Source organism: Electrona antarctica (genome assembly GCF_951216825.1).
Source record: "Electrona antarctica genome assembly, chromosome: 21".
Taxonomy (NCBI): Eukaryota; Metazoa; Chordata; class Actinopteri; order Myctophiformes; family Myctophidae; genus Electrona; species Electrona antarctica.
In genome coordinates, this window is record NC_136802.1 from 41,902,537 (window position 1) to 41,922,766 (window position 20,230).

At 46.4% G+C, this 20,230-nt stretch overlaps 1 protein-coding gene across 1 annotated transcript in view; it reads right to left on the minus strand.

Annotated features, from left to right (window-relative positions):
• LOC306914399 (FRAS1-related extracellular matrix protein 1-like) overlaps nt 1-20,230 on the minus strand; it is a gene marked incomplete at its 3' end in the record, with an annotated part of 115,728 nt that overhangs the window by 24,158 nt on the left and 71,340 nt on the right. Inside the window, exons 19-29 of the mRNA XM_079491393.1 lie at nt 18,619-18,813; nt 17,720-17,935; nt 15,133-15,329; nt 12,134-12,282; nt 10,005-10,081; nt 8,865-9,009; nt 8,004-8,145; nt 7,426-7,660; nt 4,517-4,781; nt 3,016-3,333; nt 568-673 (exon numbers count right to left, since the gene is read on the minus strand). Of these exons, the coding sequence (XP_079347519.1) occupies nt 568-673; nt 3,016-3,333; nt 4,517-4,781; nt 7,426-7,660; nt 8,004-8,145; nt 8,865-9,009; nt 10,005-10,081; nt 12,134-12,282; nt 15,133-15,329; nt 17,720-17,935; nt 18,619-18,813 (2,045 nt within the window). The remainder of the gene's footprint in view (nt 1-567; nt 674-3,015; nt 3,334-4,516; nt 4,782-7,425; nt 7,661-8,003; nt 8,146-8,864; nt 9,010-10,004; nt 10,082-12,133; nt 12,283-15,132; nt 15,330-17,719; nt 17,936-18,618; nt 18,814-20,230) is intronic.

Consider the following 20,230-nt stretch of genomic DNA (forward strand, 5'->3'; position numbering starts at 1 on the left):
CAGACAGACAGACAGACGGTGACTCGTTTGTTAGCGAAGAGCGCCATCAAGCGTAAACACTGAAAACTTCCAGGGACCCCCCCAGGGACCCCCCCACAGAAGCAAATATTTGAGTAAAATACATTCAACGTGAAATAATATGTATTCAAATATTTGCCACATTTCTTTCATGATTAAAAAAAAATAGCAGATCTACAAGCTCTTAGCGCAGCACTTTTATGTGGACACGCCCACCAGTTCATTAAGTATGCCTGGTTTGCCTGGTGGTGGGTGGCAATCCACCTGAACGGAAGCCGCACCCACAGCTGTTGTTGTATGATAAAGGGGGAGGGGTTAGGGGAGTGGATGATATTTTGATGTGACTATTATCACTTATTTTTTCATTGGCATGTTTGACTGTCAAGGTTTCAGCCTCCAGGAAGAAAACCTAAATACCAAGGGAAGACATCATTGCACATAAGAACCACACCAAGGGGTCTAATGAAGTATTGTCACCTCATAAACACCTGCAAAACTGAAAAAGAAAATCACGGCACTCCATCTTTAAAGATATTAGGCCCCTCCCACCTGTATGTTAAACACAGCAGGCTCCTCCCTCAGCTGACCCGTCTCCAGGTAACCTGCGTTGCTTCTGTCCGACGGCAGGAAGTAGAAGCGGTCGATGAGCCCCAGGCTGCAGCGACATGAAAATAACACAATAAACTGTAAATAATACTAAATATATTTTTGGGGCTTTTGTGCCTTTATTGATAGATCACAGTAGGTAGACAAGAAACGGGGAGAGAGATGGGGGCATCCAGCATGACACTGTCATGGCGATCCAGCATGACACTGTCATGGCGATCCAGCATTACACTGTCATGCTGGATTACCAGCCAAGGTGCCTGGACTGCTAAAGGCTCATTGTTCTGCCTCCCAGGCAGTTAATTTTGTGTTTAGCACTACCTGTGCTTCTAGTGTGGTATTGCAACAGAAGTAAGACTGGGGGATGGGTAATTTAAGTGTTCAACCTCTTGTGAGTTGTTGATTGCAAGAGTAGCACCTGTTCTTTATTGGGAGTAATTAGGGCACAGCCGCACAGGCCAGCTCAGTCATTTTTGGAAAAGTACTGGTAGAGAGCAGAGCTCCGTCTCTCTTGGAAACAACACTGTTACGGCCGGGCTCCACCGGGCGCGTCAGCGTCGCGTCTCCGTCACCGTCAGGGAATGTTCCCTTTTTAATCAATGAAGGGTGGCTCCACTGCCCGCGTTGACGGAGACGCGACGCGTGCATTACAATTGAACCGGTGCGTTTTTTGACGCGACGCAGACACAACGCAACGCGTCCGGTGGAGCCCTGACAGCAGTCAGATTTTAAGTTTGTTACAGCACATGTTGCAGATTTCTGTGTTCGCCATCGTAAGCATTGTCTGTAAGTGGATATATTTATTGTTTGCATTTACATAATTCAAAATGTTACATTTTGTCTTTGTTGTTTGCTGATGGAATATTTGTGTTTCTGTTTTGTTTTATATTACAGTTTACTATATACTTTACACACATCAAGGAAATTAAAACCGGAGCTAGAACGCTACATCCTGACTCTGTGTGGCGTTTAAAGGGAGTTTGGCTGGCTGTCAATTAATGGAGACACTGTTAGGAGGACAGCACACTCATTCTGGAGTTTCGGTGGTGAGGTGACCACCGCTCTGGTGGTGAGCTGACCACTGGAGCTGAAATAACATTGAGCGGTGGTGAGTAAAAACAGAGAGAAGGGCTGGCAGTGGCGGTGGTTTGCTCTTCACTGCGGCTCGTGACGTCATGTTGTAGTTCGGTGGTCACCTCACCACCGGAAATCCAGACTATGTATGAGCCTTTAGACGGCCCAGGCCATAAAATAAAATATGAACATACAGTATTATCATCATTTTTCAGAAGAAGGGAAGATATATCATCATCATCAGCTCTGTAGCAGTGGTCGGCAAACTGTTCTTCTGGATCGGACGGTTGCCGTATATTAGAGAAGTCTATGGTTGGCTCTTCCAGGAGAGATTTTGCGCTCTCGTTAGAAGGTGAGTGTAAGTGCCATCCAGCCGTTTCTCTAATTTCCCTACATTTTTGTAACCCATTTTTTCACCCAGTGTCAATTGTCTAATGTAATCCTGGGCTCTACACTCCCTCCGCCAACCTGGGGAGAGCAACCAACTGACCTATTGCTTTCTTCAATGCATGAGCGTCCAATCCGCTTCTTATCACCTGACAGGGGGAGTTTCCCTGGTTGGACGTAGCGCGTGGAAGGAACACGTTATTCCAACCAGAAATTTCCCCTCCATCAGGCACCCCGGCTGGCCAGGGGGAGGCAGTTTACCAGTTTACCAGGATTACTGCATGTTTTTTGTGAGGGTACCTACGGCTAGGGGACATGGTAGAACATGCAAACTCCCATACCTAGGGTATGGGCACTGATGAGACGGAGGAGAGGACACGCCCCCAGCGCAAAAATGTGACAACAAAAATGTGTTTGTTGTCATGAGTTGTCAAGATCCGAGTTGGCTTTGTCTGGGGCTTATAAGGTACTTATACTTTCTGAAAGGTCTATAGGAAAAATGCATGGGAAATGCTTTTCCGGGCCTGTCGTCGTCTATTCCAAACATGCAAACATGACCCACTTTAATTACTTCGGTCTATATGTAGCTTTATGAATAGTATTAAGATGTTATTGTATTTTTAAAATTTGTATTCAGTTAATAAAGTTAATAAGTTAATAATTAAAATATAGCAAAAATAGCTGATCTACAAGCTCAAAATGCGAGTTAATATGCAATGTGGCCCATCTGGGGTGAGTGTGGAAATATAGTGGCCCTCTGGAGTGAGTGTGGAAATATAGTGGCCCTCTGGAGTGAGTGTGGAAATATAGAGGCCCTCTGGAGTGAGTGTGGAAATATAGTGGCCCTCTGGAGTGAGTGTGGAAATATAGTGGCCCTCTCCATCGTCAAAGTTGCCCCACCCCTGGCTATTAGCATTATGAAACTCTAACCTTCCAGGGACGTGGCGGTAGGCCAGCTTCAAGTCGTTGACGTCCGCCTGTGTGAAGCTCTGGCGAGCCGCCAGAGGCTGATCGCTCAGCAGCAGCCGGCCGTAGCGCGGAGGCTGCGTGAGGGTGAAGGTCAGGTTCGCGGGCGGGGTGTCGGGGTCGGTCAGCTCCAGGTGTTCGGGGGTGATGAGGGTGTGGGCGGCGCCCTCGAGCAGCTGGAGGCCAGCGTTGCGGCTCAGCGTGGGCGGGATGCGGTCGCCGTGCTCGATGCGGAAGTGCAGCGTTCCACTGCGAGACGTGTCGCCGTTGGTCACCACGAAACTGTATGAAAGAGAAAAACAAGAACACCACGCGTATCGTTAACTGCCATGTGATACAAGCGCTCTCCGCTGTGCATCTGCCCACCCCTCCCCCCCCTTTTTTTCCTATTGTTGTTTTTTTTTTTTTTTTTTTTAACGTGTAGTTTCTCTGTCACGACCTCCCGGCCGTTGTTTTCGTTCGTTTACGACATTTTCAGGGCTGTAAAGGTGATTTGCTGTTTTTGAGGGAGGGGGGCCAGGGAATTCCACACTGGGGTGGCAGTGCTGTAGAAGGAGAATCTACCCATATGTTTGTTCATTTTAAAAGTGGCCCGTATACCAGATCGTTCTCCCTCTAATATTGTGGCTACTAGAGGGGGTTTTCATGATTCTGAATCCATTGCAAGCATTTGTTTTGCACGAAAAACACTCCTTGGGCTAAAACGGCAACACCACGTTTTCATGACATGGTTAACCTGAAGGAGTCGGCCTCAGCGTGGTGGCTGTAGTGTAACGACCCTGCAAAAGCACCCTGCAAAAGCACCCCATTCGACCCGTATCTCTGCATTCAATCGGCGAAATCATCCGTTATCAGCACCTTTCAATGAGCTCAGTATGGCCATACTGGCATACTCACTGTTTCAGTATGTCATTATCACCTATTGTCATTATCACTGATGTCCTGACGGAGGCGCGCCGTGTCTGGTGGCCTTGAGCCACGTGAGGCACCGCCGAGCGAGGCGCTAGCCGAGCGAGTCGCCGTGCCGAGCGTTGCGACAGCCACCAGACCCGACTCAGCGCCGTCCGAGTTACGTCCCGATAGGCAGAGAATAGTATATATTAATAGCCCCTAGTTTCCATGCGCCGACAATAGTTGGAAATTACACGTCCACCAGGGGGAAACCTTGACCAGGCTATGTTCAGCCAAGGGTGAGTATGCCAGTATGGCCATACTGAGCTCATTGAAAGGTGCTGATAACGGATGATTTCGCCGATTGAATGCAGAGATAACGGTCGAATCCGCTGGCAAAATACTCTTTGGCGTGGCTCTTTGCCTGCCTGCTCTGCTGAGTTGGAGATCGGGGTTCGACTCCAGCTCAGGATGCTAAATGTTTCAGGAGGAGGGGGTATAAGTTAGTGGTAGGAGGAGCAAGTTACGGCTGGGTCTCTTGCAGTGTCGTTATACAGCATGTTGTCATGGTTACCTGAAGGAGTCCGCCTCGGCGTGGTGGCTGTTGTCGTGGGTGTAGCAGACTCGGTGCGCCGCCACGTCAATCTGGGTGAAGGCGGCGAGGGGCACCCCGGGGCGCTGTGCCGCGTGAACATGGCCGTGGCGAGGAGCAGCTTGCACACTGTAGAGCAGCTGGTCCGCCGAACCGGAACCGTCCGTGGCCGACAGCACGTCCGTGGTCAAGACCACCCGGTCCCCCTCGGTGAGGACCACGGGGCTGGTCACCAGCACGATGGCACCTACGCACGCACGCACGCGCACACACACACACACACACACACACACACACACACACACACACACAGTGTTAATTGTGTCGACTTAAACTATGACGAAAAATGTTTGTTGACTACTGTTTTTCACTGACAAAAACTAAATATGAAGTAAGCTATGATGATTAAAACTATGTCTAAATATACTGACAAGTAAAAACTAGACCAGTAGAACTAAAGGACAAGTCATGTTCTGTTTGGTTGCATGCGCTCAGCCAGTCTACAAAGCTGGCATTACAACATCAAGGCCCGCCAAAATATGTTTTAGTCGACAATATCGACTGTAGATTTTATAATATTTGGAATACATGGACTCCCTAGGGAAGGAGAGGCGGAAAGCCTGGAAGGATCTTGTGGAGAACATCAACATGACTCAGAACAGCCAAAAAGCGTGGTCCACCATCCGGAAAATAAACGGTGATAAGATCACACCACCCGCTATATCCGACGTAACATCAAACCAGGTTGGGAGCCAACTGGTGGCCAACGGGAGACGAGCAGAAAAGCGCAGGGCCAAAGGACAACACCATCTCACCATCATCCCGGGCAGTCAACAGAACATGTCCATCCTAACCAAGCCCTTCACCCTTGAGGAGTTTGAAGCAGGACTAAACACCATGAAGCTGGGCAAAGCTGCAGGTCCTGATGACATACTGTCTGAGATGATAACCCACCTAGGCCCAGTCGCCAAACAATGGCTATTGGACATGTACAACATCTGCCTACAAACCCAGCACATACCAACGATCTGGAGGAAAGCCATCATCATTGCTCTTCTAAAACCCGGAAAAGACCCCAACCTCCCCAAAAGCTACCGGCCCATCTCCCTGCTTTGCACCACCTACAAGCTGTTCGAGAGACTACTCCTCAGCCGACTATCCCCCCAGATAGACGCTGAGCTAATTAGAGATCAAGCTGGATTTAGACCGGGAAAATCCTGCACAGGCCAACTGCTAAACCTCACCCAGTACATCGAGGACGGCTACCAGAAGAAGCTGATAACAGGCGTTGCCTTTGTTGATCTTTCGGCAGCTTATGACACCGTCCAACTGCAGGCTGCTGATCAAAAAACTTTTCGACATCACAGCAGATGCCAAATTGTGCAACACAATCAGATGTCTCCTGAGCAACCGGATGTTCTACGTCACACTCAACAATAAAAAAAGCAGATGGTTCCACCAGAACAACGGGCTGCCGCAGGGCAGCGTCCTGGCACCTCTCCTCTTCAACGTCTACACCAACGACCAGCCCCTACCAGAAGGATGCAGCAGGTTCATCTACGCAGATGACCTAGCCATGACAACACAGCAGCATACCTTCCCAGAAGTGGAGTCAACCCTGGAACAAGGACTGACAGATATGTCCACATACTATCTGGAAAACCACCTGCGTCCAAACCCCGGGAAGACACAAATCTGCAGCTTCCACCTTAAAAACAAGGAGGCCAAACGGGAGCTCAATGTAATCTGGGACGGAGGCTTGAGAACCACCAGCACCCGGTCTACCTGGGAGTGACCTTAGACCGTACCCTCAGCTACAAAGAGCACATCCAGAAGACGAGAGCCAAGGTGTCCACCAGGAACAACCTCCTGCGCCAATTAACCAACTCAAAGTGGGGAGCTCACCCAAGCACGCTGCGCACAACGGCACTAGCCCTGTGCTTTTCTACCGCCGAATATGCCTGCCCTGCATGGTATAAATCAAGTCACGCACGCAAACTAGACCCTATCCTCAACGAGACCTGCAGGATAATGACTGGGTGCATCAAAACGACCCCCATACCCTGCCTCTACGCCCTCTCTGGAATCGCCCCCCCTGACATCCGCAGAGCAGTCACCGCCAAAGCCGAGCGCACAAAGCAGGCCCATGACAACCGGCACTCACTGAATGAACACTTTGCCCCCCAAAAACGGCTCAGGTCCAGAAGTAGCTTCCTGGATACCACTGCAGAACTGGAGACCACACCATCTGTCGCCAGGACCACGGAGTGGCACAGCCAGTGGAGCAGCATGGGTAGCCAGACAACCCAGTGGACAGAGAGAGGCATCACCCCAGATGAATGTCTAGCGACTGGCCATGACCAATCTTGGGCCGTCTGGAAAACCCTGAACCGTCTGCGGGTCGGTGAGGGACGCTGCAAGGCATCCATGAAGAAGTGGAAACTGACTTTTTCTGATGCATGTGTGTGTGTGGCGAGCCACAAACAATGGACCACATCATGGGATGTATCTCTGCTCCTCAATGCACTGGAGATGACCTGGCCGAACCAAATGCCGCTGCACTCGCCTGCGCCAACCACTGGAAAGACGTGATATAGAGGATGGCCAGACACGACGAAGATTCCCCTTACATATGAAATATGTTGGGTGGAGAGATAGTCTCTTCACTCAGAGAACAAAGGTTACAAAGTAACCATACGTTATTCCTTGCACATGGAGGAATAAACCAGTCTACTTAAGGAAGCTGCCCTGTGTTGTGTCCTTCCTTGCCCTGGGTAGTGACTAGTTTGACTCAGGCCAGGTGTGACTGCTTAAATCAGTCATCCTCCATCTCACAAATGGGTTAACACAGTCAAATCCGGGTCATTCCCGTGCACATTCGACCCCCTGACCTTTGTGGGCGACCCTCACTGAGATGAAGAAGGTGTCCGTCGTCGGGCTCCGGTTGTCACCGTCACTGAGCTGGAAGCGGAAGCTGTCGTGACCTTTGAACCCGGCGGTGGGGGCGGTGTGGGCGTAGCGCACCCGGTTCATGTCCACGTCGTCCTGGGTGAAGTTCTGACCCGGGGAGAGCTCTGCCCAGTCTGACCTCTGACCCGCAGAGAGCTCGGCCCAGCCTGGACGCGCCTGTGGAGAGAGCAGGACCACACAGGACACACGCACGCACGTAACGCACGCGCGCGCACACACACACACACACACACACACACACACACACACACACACACACACACACACCCAACTTCATCTTTTTTATTTCTATCTTCTTTTTATTTTTTTAATTATATTGGAACGTTTAAATCCTATACGATTATTATAGGGATTTCATAATCCTATTTACACAATGATTAGTCTTTAGGGTTCTCTGACTCTGACTCTTAAAACGTAACCAAACGTTAGAGAGGTTACTGTACCTTTAACGTAGAGTGGAGGTTACTGTACCTTTAAGGTAAATAGGAGGTTACTGTACCTTTAAGGAGAGCTCTCCGTAGCGCGGCGTGACACTGAGGATGTAGAACAGCTGCTCACTACTAGAGTCCAGGTCCTCACTCTGCAGGACCACGCTGGAGATCACCCTGTTCTGCAGAGAGGACACCTCCAAGCCCGCGTTCCTGACGCACGCACGCACGCACGCACGCACGCACGCACGCACGCACGCACGCACGCACGCACGCACGCACGCACGCACGCACGCACGCACGCACGCACGCACGCACGCACACACACACACACACACACACACACACACACACACACACACACACACACACACACACACACACACACACACACACACCCAATTTCACCTTTTTTATTTCTATCTTCTTTTTATTTTTTCAATTATATTGGAACGTTTAAATCCTATACGATTATTATAGGGATTTCATAATCCTATTTACACAATGATTAGTCTTTAGGGTGCAGGTTGTGTTCCATTCAATATCCTTCTCCTATCCCTGCAGCTCACAAATCTTGCTGTACTTCGCCCAGCTGATATGGGTGTTTTTTTGCCATTGGTCATCTTTAACCCATTTTGGGCAGGAACCCCATTAGTTGTTTTAAGCATTATATTATGCTTTAGCTGTTGAAAAATAGCAGATCTACAAGCTCATAGCGCGGCACCGAGTGTCATGAAAATGTGGCACAAATCTTTGAATATATATTCTTTCAGAGCGAACGTTTTTAACTCAAGTCTTTGCTTCTGAGGGGTTCCTGGAATAACATATTTTCAGACTGGGGTCGGTGGCCAATTACATATCATTTTTGGGGTCCTTGACCCAATTTCAAGGTCTAAATGGGTAAAAAGAATATATATATATAGCGTTGGTACCTCAGTAGGCGAGGTGTCTCATCGTTGACGGGCGTCACAGTGATCTGCATCGTCCCCTGGACTGAATGAAGTCCGTCTGTCACCTGGACGGTCACCCTGTCCCCCTGCGTCTCTGTGTCATCATGGAGGTACACTATCTGGAGGCCTAGAGGAGAGAGGAGAGCAGATTTACACTATCTGTGGGCCTAGAGAAGAGAGGAGAGCAGATTTACACTATAGGCCTGGAGGAGAGAGGAGATTTACACTATGTAGGCCTGGAGGAGAGAGGAGATTTACACTATAGGCCTGGAGGAGAGAGGAGAGGTGATTTACACTATAGGCCTGGAGGAGAGAGGAGAGGTGATTTACACTATAGGCCTGGAGGATAGAAGATCGGAGCTAATATCGGAGGGTGAGGTTCCATACGGGGCTAATATGGACCTTATGGTGTGTTCTCTATATATATAATAGCTCGGCTATTTTCAAAGGGCCGAAATGTATATAGGGCCAAAGTGGTCAACGTATAGGCTATATTTTGTAATAGTAATCAAAGTACAAAGTAACTAGTAACTAAAGTTTTCAAGTAACTCTAGCGATGGCCTGGGTCCAGGCACCTTGGCGGGTATCTGTCATGAATGCATGACAGTGTGTCGCAGGTTTGAGTCCCGATCCCGACAAACTTTACTGTGTGTCTTCCCCCCGCATCTCTCTCCCCATTTCATGTCTACCAATAGAGGGTATGCGCGTGACATCATTATCATATCTGGAAGTTATGCGGGAACGCCTACCGAGTGGCAAAAAACTACTTTCTGGCCCATTCATCCACACAGAAAAGTCCTATTTGATTGCATTAAATGACGTTAAACAATGTTAAACTCACTTTTCCACTCACTTTGCCACTCAATGTGCCACTCGATTTGCCATTCGCTTTATGCATGTGCATACTCTCTATTGCTACTCAAAAATATAATATAACAAAAATATCTTAAAAATCATAATAATTGTAGTGGAGCAAAAGTACAATATTTGCCTCTGAGATGTAATTGGGTAGAAGTAAGTACTTGGAAATTGGAAATACTCAGATAAAGTGAAAATACCTCAAAACTGTATTTCCGTAAATGTACTTTTTACGGAAATACAATTAAATATTTATGTATTTACCTTGTCTCAGTTCCTGCAGGGTGAAGGAGTGTACATGGAGGCTCTGGTGGAGAAGCTGCTCTCCCATGTCTCTGTACCTGGAGAATGGATTAATAACAACTATATCAGTTATGCAATATAACTATATCATCTATATAGTATGTTACTACAATGTAACTACATCATATGTACAGCGTATGTTACTACAATTTATTACATGGCTTGGTTGAATGCTTGATTCTGATTGGTCAATCGCTGAATTCAGCGGTGAGTTATGTCTTGATAATGACCGCTCCGCTGTATAACAGACCTCTGCCTAATCAAACCCTCTGAGCACCAGCTGTGCGGCTGCGCCCCGCTTGATTTACTGCTGTTTCCAACATGACAGCCATGTAAACACACAATGTCATTTACAGCTAAACATTGCTCTCAAAAATGTTTTTGAAAACATTTGAGCAAGAAATAGACGAAGCAGGACCCGGAAATGGATTCTATTTGATCAACTCACTTCCTTGTTTTCCGACAGTGCATGCTCCAGCCCTGCAGCTGGCCAGACACAACCAGCGCGAACTTATGGAATACTTTTTTTGTCGTGTTTTGGGTCATGTATTAATTTATGTTAGGTAGCCATGTAATAAGCGGGTGTACATAATTCACCTTCAGGGAGTGTAACCACCTCGGCTTCGCCTCGGTGGTTAAACTCCCTGTCGGTGAATTATCTCCCGACAATGACCACCTAGCCAGATATTATCCCTTACTAACAATTATACGTATGGTACAGCATGTTAATACAATACAACTATTACAATCTTATGGTATGTATGTTAATACATTATAACTATATCTGTATGGTACAGTGTGTTAAAGCAGGGGTTCTCAACCCGTGGGTCGCGACCCCTCGGGTTGCAACTGAATGGCTGGAAAGTGGAAATGAAGAGTTTACATAATAGTACACATAGTACATGCATACACCTTCCCTGATGATTATATCTGGTTTCAGTATTTATTTATGGTGTATTGTCTCTATTATTAAGGTTATTGTAGCAGTCCATTTATATTGGGGGTCGGGAGGGGGCGGGGCGGGGGTCCCCGGCCAAAAACGTTGAGAACCCCTGTGTTAAAGGACCACTTATAATTGGTCCTAATGTTCATGATAAAATGCCATAATTTTGTTCTACTCAGTCTGTGTTTCATAGGAGGGCTGTGGTCAGATCAGAAACCGTCCACCAGTGACATCATCATTAGGCTTCTTTTTTTAAAACAATTAGATTTGTATTATCGTGAAAACGATGGTTTCCATTATTGCATTGCAACTTTTCAGAAATAGAAAGACTGCTTGTAGCTTGTATTCCCCATTGTTGATGTCACTGGTGGGCGGGTTTCTGAACTGCCCACAGCCAGTAGGAAAAAAATGGTTGCATTTCATCATGAACATTAGTGAGGACCAATTATCTGAAGGTAGGTTAACGTTGAAAAGTGGTGAAGTGGTCCTTTAATACACTATAGGCAGTATCTGCATGGTAGGGCATGTTACTACACCAGTGGTTCCCAAACCTTTTCATGTCAATGACCCCCAAAATGACACTCATTAGCCTGCGGACCCCCATTAGAAAACAAATGCCAAGGACCCCCATAAGAGAAGATGTTTACAGCTGTAGCAGTGATGTTCAACCATTTTCATTTCAAGGACCCCCAGTTTGATATGCAACAGGCTACGGACCCCTATTTAATGGCATTTATATCTCTGAGACCTTAATTTATATTGTAAAATCAATGTTTAATTTAACTCTGTGAGTGTACAAATGGAACGGGTCCATTTGGTTCCATGTATACCCTCTCAGAGTTACAGACCCATACTGTAAGTCTTTGTTTCCTTCTTCTATGAAATTACTTAAATCTCAAAAAAGGTGGGCATAATAAGCTTCGGCTTCAGCCCTTTCCTTTTCGGTCAATTGTATCATGTCAATCCTTTTTTCTGTATGTAATGTTGGGATAAACCATGACCGAGACAAATAAACTATCTATCTAAGGGTCCATTTGGTTCCAAACTATAATTTAGCTGGGGACCCCCTGGAACTCCCTCAAGGACCCCTAGGGGTCCCCAGACCCCAATTTGGGAACCACGTGTACTCGCCCATCTCCCTCAGTACCTGCTCAGGTCCTTCCCGTAGATGCCGTTGAGCAAGGAGCCATGAGCCGGGGGTTGGACCACGGTGAAGGTCAGGAGGTCGGCCGGAGCGTCCAGGTCAGAGGCGTCCAGGAGGGACGGGGTTAAAAGCCTGACCCCGCCTTCCTTCACCTGAAGGTGTTATACGTAAAGGGATAACACCATTTAGACCCGACACCAGATTCTACAAAATGTAATGTCTTCTAAATCATGACAGTTTTCAGTTAAAAAGCCTATGTTTCTATGTCAGTGGTTCTCAAAGTTTTTCACGTCAAGGAGCCCAGAAACTGTAATTGGCCCCCGACCCCATCTGAAAATATGTTGTTCCTGGGACCCCCCAACCCAGAAGCAAAGGTTTGAGTTAAAGTGTTCACTGGGAAAGAATATATATTCAAAGATTTGCACACATTTTCACGATTTTTCAAAAATATGAGGTTGTGGATCCCCAAAAGGGGTTCCTGTCCTGAATGGGTTAACCCATTTAGACCTGAGGACGCGTCTGTGTCAGCCTTATAGCTTTTAACCACGTTAACCGTTATTTGAAACTTTAGCTTTTATTTTGGAAAAATCGTGAAAATGTGTGCTTGAATTTAATTGAATATTATATTCTTTCACAGTGAACGTTTTTTAAATCTAAATTTTATCCCATGATATTGTAACCCATTTTTTCACCCAGTGTCAATTATCTAATGTAATCCTGGGCGCTACACTTCCTCTGCCAACCTGGGGGGGGGGGTTCAGCGGACTGACCTCATGCTTCCTTCTATGCATGAGGAGTCCAAGCTGCTTCTTTTCACCTGACAGGGAAGAGTTTCCCTGGCCGAACGTAGCGCGTGGATTCCGTGGAAGGAACACGTTATTCTCACCAGTTCCTTTCCCCTCCATCAGGCTGGCCAGGGGGAGGCAGTTTAGAGACCAGGATCACTGCATGTTTTTGTGAGATATACCCTAGGGGACACGGGGAGAACATGCAAACTCCGCAGATGTTGGACTGTACTGTATCTAAGATGATCCTTTTGAAACTTCTCAAGGGAACTTTCAAAGCTGATTTTAGTCTGGACTGTAGATCGTTCCACGACCAAGGGCCAAAGAAGGTCAGACATGTTTTACCCCCCTCGGATTTGAATCCTGGTACTACACACCACAGCCAAGCATTTGACCTGAGGTTGAGGCCATTTTGGACCAAGTCAAATTTGGATGAAATGTAAGACGGCAGGTCACCCAGAATGGCTTAATAAATGAAAATATGCCAATGCTGCAGCCTGCGAGATGCCAATGAGAATCAACCGACCCGCACCATATAACGTGCAATGATGTGTTCTGAAAGGTGAATTAGTTATGAATCTCAATGCAGCATGGTACAAGGGATCCAATTTGGCCAAGGTGGAGGAGCAGGCAAACCTATAAATGGTATCACCATAATCCAATTGGGACAGGAAGAGACCAAAGACCAGTTTTTCACGAGCTGAACAAGCAAAACAAGCCTTCAATCTGTAGAAGAAACCCAGAGTGAATTTAAGCTTTTTGCACAAGGAATCAATATGAAATTTGAAATGAAGGTGTTTATCCAACCAAAAGCCAGGTATTTGTAGCGCTCCACTCACGGAGATGGTCACTGGTGCTGAAATAGCTCGTGGAGTGAACAACATAGCTTTAGTTTTATTGCCATTTAACAATAATTTGCTCTTTATTAATTAATTTTGCAGGGAGACGAAATCAAAGGACAAATTTGCTACAGCCACCTCAAGAGTCGGTGCACAGGTGTACAGAACCGTATCATCTGCATACATGTGATACCTAGAGTGCTTTGATTGACTACAGATGTTGTATCGAACCCTGAGGGACACCTCAGGACACAGATTACCCAGCGGGAATCGAACCCACACAGCAAACGTTTTAACTCAAATATTAAATGATCCATGGGACATATTTAACCGGGGCAATCACAACAATATTAGTTTGTAATATATCGTCGCTGTCTGGCAGAAACCAGATAACTCCATTTTTCAGGGTTTTTATTTTTATTTTTTTAACACCCTTTAATGTCGGTGTGTTGGTTAAAAAAAAACAGCACACCCTTGTGAAGTGAGGGGCACTCTCATCATCAAACATCATCTCATTCTGGCCAATCACAATTTGCATCCTCACCTTCGTCTTCAATGTTTGTGTTTACACAGACAAAAGGTCAAGACAGATTGCTGTACCCGCACTGTTGGGATGAAAAGAGAGTTGTGCCAGAAGCTCTCTGTCTACCGAGCCATATCTTCGTTCCTACTCTCACCTATGGTCATGAAGTGTGGGTCTTGTCCGAAAGAATAAGGTTGCGAATACAAGGGGCCAAAATGAGTTTTCTTCGACGGGTGGCTGGCAACTCCCTTAGAAATAGGGTGAGAAGTTCAGTCACACGAGAGCGACTCGGAGTAGAGTCGCTGCTTCTTTGCCTGGAAAGGAGCCAGCTTAGATGGTTCTGGCATCCCTAGGAAAGTCCTCAAGGCACGTACCACTGTATCCAAGTAATATAATATTATTACTTTTTTAAGGAGTAATATGTAATAAGTAACATATTACTCTCTTGTAATATTGCCCAACACTGCTGATAAAGCAGCTAACTACACTCAATCTCTCTCTCTCCCCCTCTCATGCAAGTATCTGACAATATATAATACATAGCGTGTAATTACTTGCGCAAGCAGAGCGCGCAAGTATTGTGGTCGTGCTGGTACGAATGCACGTGTATGCTTGGTAGGTATTGATGTTGACGTCATTAAGATATGTATCAATGCCGGGTTATAACGTATTTTAATGGTGACGTAATAAAGATGGCTGAGATTTGAAAGGTCGTAGCGGTCGACAGTACTTGCGCGCTCTGCTTGCGCACTAGTAGGCCAAGTAGGCAAGTAGGCACTCGACAGAGTGCAGTTCTAGTTTTGCTACACCACTGACCTAAAGACCAGGAAGTGTAGCTGTGATTGGACAACGTACGGTGAAGTTAACGAGGTGCAGAGACGGCGTCTCGTCATTGGTCGGATTGATGACGATGTAGATCGGGACGGGGGCGGAGCGATAGAGCCCGTCGCTCACGCTGACTGACAGCTGGTCCACGGTAGGCTCCGCCCCTCTGTGTTCCGACTGGACGTAGTTGATGTAGCCCAAGGTCAGGTGGACGAGAGTGAAGGATTCTGGGGGATTGAAAAACAGCAAAGTATAATGGGATCAGCTTTACATCAGAATACTGATATATTATTAATTCAGCTGTTACAATTCCAAACATGCAAACATGACCCGCTTTGTTTGCATGTCCAATGTGTTTGGATTTAGTTCATAAAGTTAACATAACTATAACTAAATTCATTTAAAATTAAATTAAAAGGTTCTTTTTCAGGAGTCCGATTTAAAAAAATGGCGATTTCAATTCAAATATAGCAAAAATAGCCGAACTACAAGCTCATAAAGTTAACATAACTATAACTAAATTCATTTAAAATTAAATTAAAAGGTTCTTTTTCAGGAGTCCGATTTAAAAAAATGGCGATTTCAATTCAAATATAGCAAAAATAGCCGAACTACAAGCTCAAAACGCGTCGCGATGCGACACGTTTTGAGCTTGTAGATCGGCTATTTTTGCTACGACAGTAGCCACCCAAATTTGTGCATGTACAACTTCTTGGTCTCAACTGCGCATATTTCTTTCCTTCCATGGAGCACCATGGAGCAACATGGCGTTGCCCGTACGGTCTTCGCGTCTCGTCCTCTTTAGACAGTCCTTGATGTAGTCCAGGAAGTAAGTGAGACCAGTGTCCATGACATCAGAGACACTGGGCTCACTGCTAAAATCTAAAATATCTGAAACCACATATTACACACAAAGACCCCCAGGAAAGTGTTCTAAATCTTCTAAACGTCATTAACATATTATATTTTTGCAAAAAGGGTGAAGTTTGGCTTCAACCCATTCAGGACGGGAACCCCTTTTGGTGTTTTAAGCATTATGTTATACTTTAGCTATAGAAACAACAGCAGATCTACAAGCACATCGAGTGCCGCTCTATGCGCTTGTAGATCTGCTATTTTTTTTAAATAGTAAAAATGTGGCGCAAATCATTGAATATACAGTATATGCTTTCAGAGCACACGTTTTTAATTCAAAGCTTTGCTTCTGGGGGGGTCCCTGAAGGAACAACATATTTTCAGATGGGGGGTCCGCAGCCAAATACAGATAATTCTGGGGGTCCTTGACATGAAATAGTTTGAGCACCACTGGCACTGACACAGAAACATAGGTTATTCAGAAAACTGTTAGGATTTAGAAGCCTTTTTTTTTTTAGAATTGGCCTCAAGTCTAAAGAAATCACAACCGTGTGAAACGAGGGGCGCTCTTGTCATCGTACATACATCAATTTATGTTAGCGGACATTTGACATTAATACATAAGGTAGGTGGTCCCTTATTGGCCAAGCGCTCCCACCATCATTTAGCTCTTATCATCATACTCTGCATTGGATCGGCAAAATCATCCGTTATCAGTACCTTCGCATAGGGCCAGTATGGCCATACTGGCATACTCACCCTTGGCTGAACATAGCCTGGTCAAGGACTCCCCCTGCTGAACGTGTCATTTCCAACTCTATTGTCGGCGCATGGAAACTAGGGGCTACTAATATATACTATTCTCTGCCTATACTCTGGCCTTCGCAACGCTCGGCACGGCGACTCGCTCGGCTAGCGCCTCGCTCAAGGCCACCAGACACGGCGTGCCTCCGTCAGGACATCAGTGACATTATCACCCGTCACAATAGGTGATAATGACATACTGAAACAGTGAGTATGCCAGTATGGCCATACTGGCCCTATGCGAAGGTGCTGATAACGGATGATTTCGCCGATCCAATGCAGAGACACCGGTCGAATGGGGTGCCATCATGCATCATCTCATACTGGCCAATCAGAATGCCTGTTGCCTGTGATTGGTTAGCTGATTTGCTCGTTTACATATGACGTACATTTTCCCTTCAATGTCAATGGCGTTTAATGTTTTGATGTTTAATTTACGTCATATTTAGCGGAATTTTGATGTAATTTCTCCGTTCATTGTCAATGGCAAATATTGAGCCGTGTGGGGACAAGATTTAGCAGACAATTGACCTGAATTCCCCTTTCATTGTCAATGGCAAATCTTGAGACGTGTTGGGACAAAAGCTGTTTATAGAAGGGGCTAGCGCCCCTTAAAAATGGGTTAAGCATTGACCCCGCGGCCCCGCCTCCCTTTGGATGTGAACCCCCACCCCCCACACAAAAAAAACATTAGAGCTGTATATCGGAGGGGCTAGCACCCCTCAAAAACAGAGAGATGTGTCTGTGTCGTAATGTTTTAGTTTCCCAACACTTTAAAAACTACACCGCAATGATAAGCTATCACCTCAAACTGGAATACGAATGCGTCTCAAGTCTGCACACATGTATGTAAGCACATGCATACGCATGCATGCACCCACGCAAGCGCGCGCGCACACACACACACACACACACACACGCACGCACACACACGCACACACACTCGGTGTGCACTGACCCACAGGGACTCCAGCGTTGCTCTTCTCGGAGCCGGCGGCAGGCAGCGTGTTCTCCAGGTAGCCGTGCAGAGGAGGCGTGTCCAGGTAAAAGGTCAGCTGGTGGGCGGGGCTGTCGGGGTCCATGGCCCCCAGGAGCCCCTCTCCTCCCCCTCCGACCCCCCCTCCCCCACACACACACACTGAGGAGCCCTCGTCCACCACCAGCATGGAGGAACCTGCATGGGAGACACATGGTGGTCATTGTCACATTATTATTATTATTAAGGAAGGGAGGGAGGGAGGGAGGAAGGAAGGGAGGGATCTATCTGTCTGTCTGTCTGTCTGTCTGTCTGATGAGAAAGGCCCATGTAAATCCTATACTGTAGCACATGACACTAGCGCTTCACATTTTGAACCGTAGGTTGTACAATCAATCTCTTTCTTTCCCTGGATCATTTGGTACATGGTGCAACTTGCCACGCCTATTTCCCCCTGACAAGATTATTATTATTATTTTGATACTGAACATATCAGACAGCACTGTACCACCAAACAATAGAAAATAACAATGTTCCAATATCACTCTGCTATTGTCGCACTCTGATGATGGTAAATGGTGCATTTATATAGCACCTTTATCCAAGGCGCTTTACATAGATTGTGCATTACATTCACCCATTCACACACACATTCATACACCGATTGCGGCGGAAGCCATGCAAGGTACCAACCAGCACATCGGGAGCAATTTGGGGTTCAGTGTCTTGCCCAAGGACACTTTGACATGTAGACAGGAGGAGCCGGGATTCGAACCGCCGACCCATGGATCATTGGACGACCTGCTCTACCTCCTGATCCACAGTCGCCAGAGCAGTGATGATGTCATCAGAGAAGTGAGTCAGTGATTGGCTTCTCTTACCCAGGGTGACGGCGGGGACCTTGTTGTTGACAGGAAGCACGGTGACGTTGAGGTCGTAAACAGGAAGTGTCCCGTGCAGGGGGACGGGTGGGGGCGGAGCGTCTCCGTGGCAACAGCTGTCCGTCCCGCCGGCCTCGCCGTCCGACACGATGAGCGTGACCGAGTCCCAGACGGCGTCCGCTCCAATCTCCCCTCCTAAATGTAAACGATACAAGTCAAGCCGTTACAAATCATAAGTCTAGGGGTAAATGAGTGGGTAACATATGAAGGGGGAGCAGACACCAGGATCAAAATGCGAGGATTTATTATAAAGGTATGTAATAATAAATCAATCAAACATATAATACAATATTGGCTCACCAAACAAAAGAAACAATAAATAAACAACGCCTTTCCGAAGGGCGTTCGGAACACATTTAACAAATAAACAATAAGGTAGATGTTCAACAGTTAGTCGTGGTACGTAGCGGATCGGGAGAAGGTCCTAGTGACATTCCCCCCGAGCTGTCAGATACAGACTGGCTATATAGAGCACGGCGCATTCCTGGCCAAGGAGTGCGCGCGACCGGCAGCCAATCAGGGAGTCAGGCGTTGATCAGACGCCTGGCTAGAGCCGGCCCCTCGTTGGTGTTACTACAAGGCAGAACACAGCCAATCCAACCTGGAGTGGAATATAGAACACATATATAATAGAAAGCGCTTTCTATCCCCATATATGGTTCATAACAAGTCTACTGGATGTATAGCTATATATATATATATATATATATAATAAGAGATATCAAAGATAGGTCTAAACATATATATACAATATAACTATAACAATACCACCAGTTACCTCATATAGATATATACATAATATTAACCAATAAATATATATATCTATACTACATCATAACAAAACTAATCATAACAAATCATAACACACACGTGACCGCAGTCCATGTGACACAAGCAAGTAAGCCTTGCCGAGCCATGAGGCCCATAGTGGCAGGAGCCTATCTCCTGTTTCTGTAGCGTGAGGCGGCTTCATGTACAAGTACACCCCCTGGACATGACGCTAGTATATGTCGCAGGGACTTACCCCCAATCCAACCCTTGATGCTGAGTGCCAAGCAGGGAGGCATTTGGTCCCATGCATTTTTAGAGTCTTTGGTATGTATGACCCAGTCCCAGGGCGGACACTCTAACCACAAGGTCACTGAGCTGGTAAATAAACACTAGTTTAAAGGTTTAGACTAAACTATAAACACTGGTTTAAAGACTCAGACTAAACAATAACACTGGTTTAAGACTCAGACTAAACTATAAACACTGGTTTAAGACTCAGACTAGACTAAACTATAAACACTGGTTTAAGACTCAGACTAAACTATAAACACTGGTTTAAGACTCAGACTAAACAATAACACTGGTTTAAGACTCAGACTAAACAATAACACTGGTTTAAAGACTCAGACTAAACAATAACACTGGTTTAAAGACTCAGGCCTGACTCACACCTTCACAACAGATTGATGTATAGCCGATGCATGAGACTTATTGACTGATGCAAGCCCACAATGCATTTCCATCAATGTTGTATGCTAGATCGAAAGGTGTGAGTCAGGCC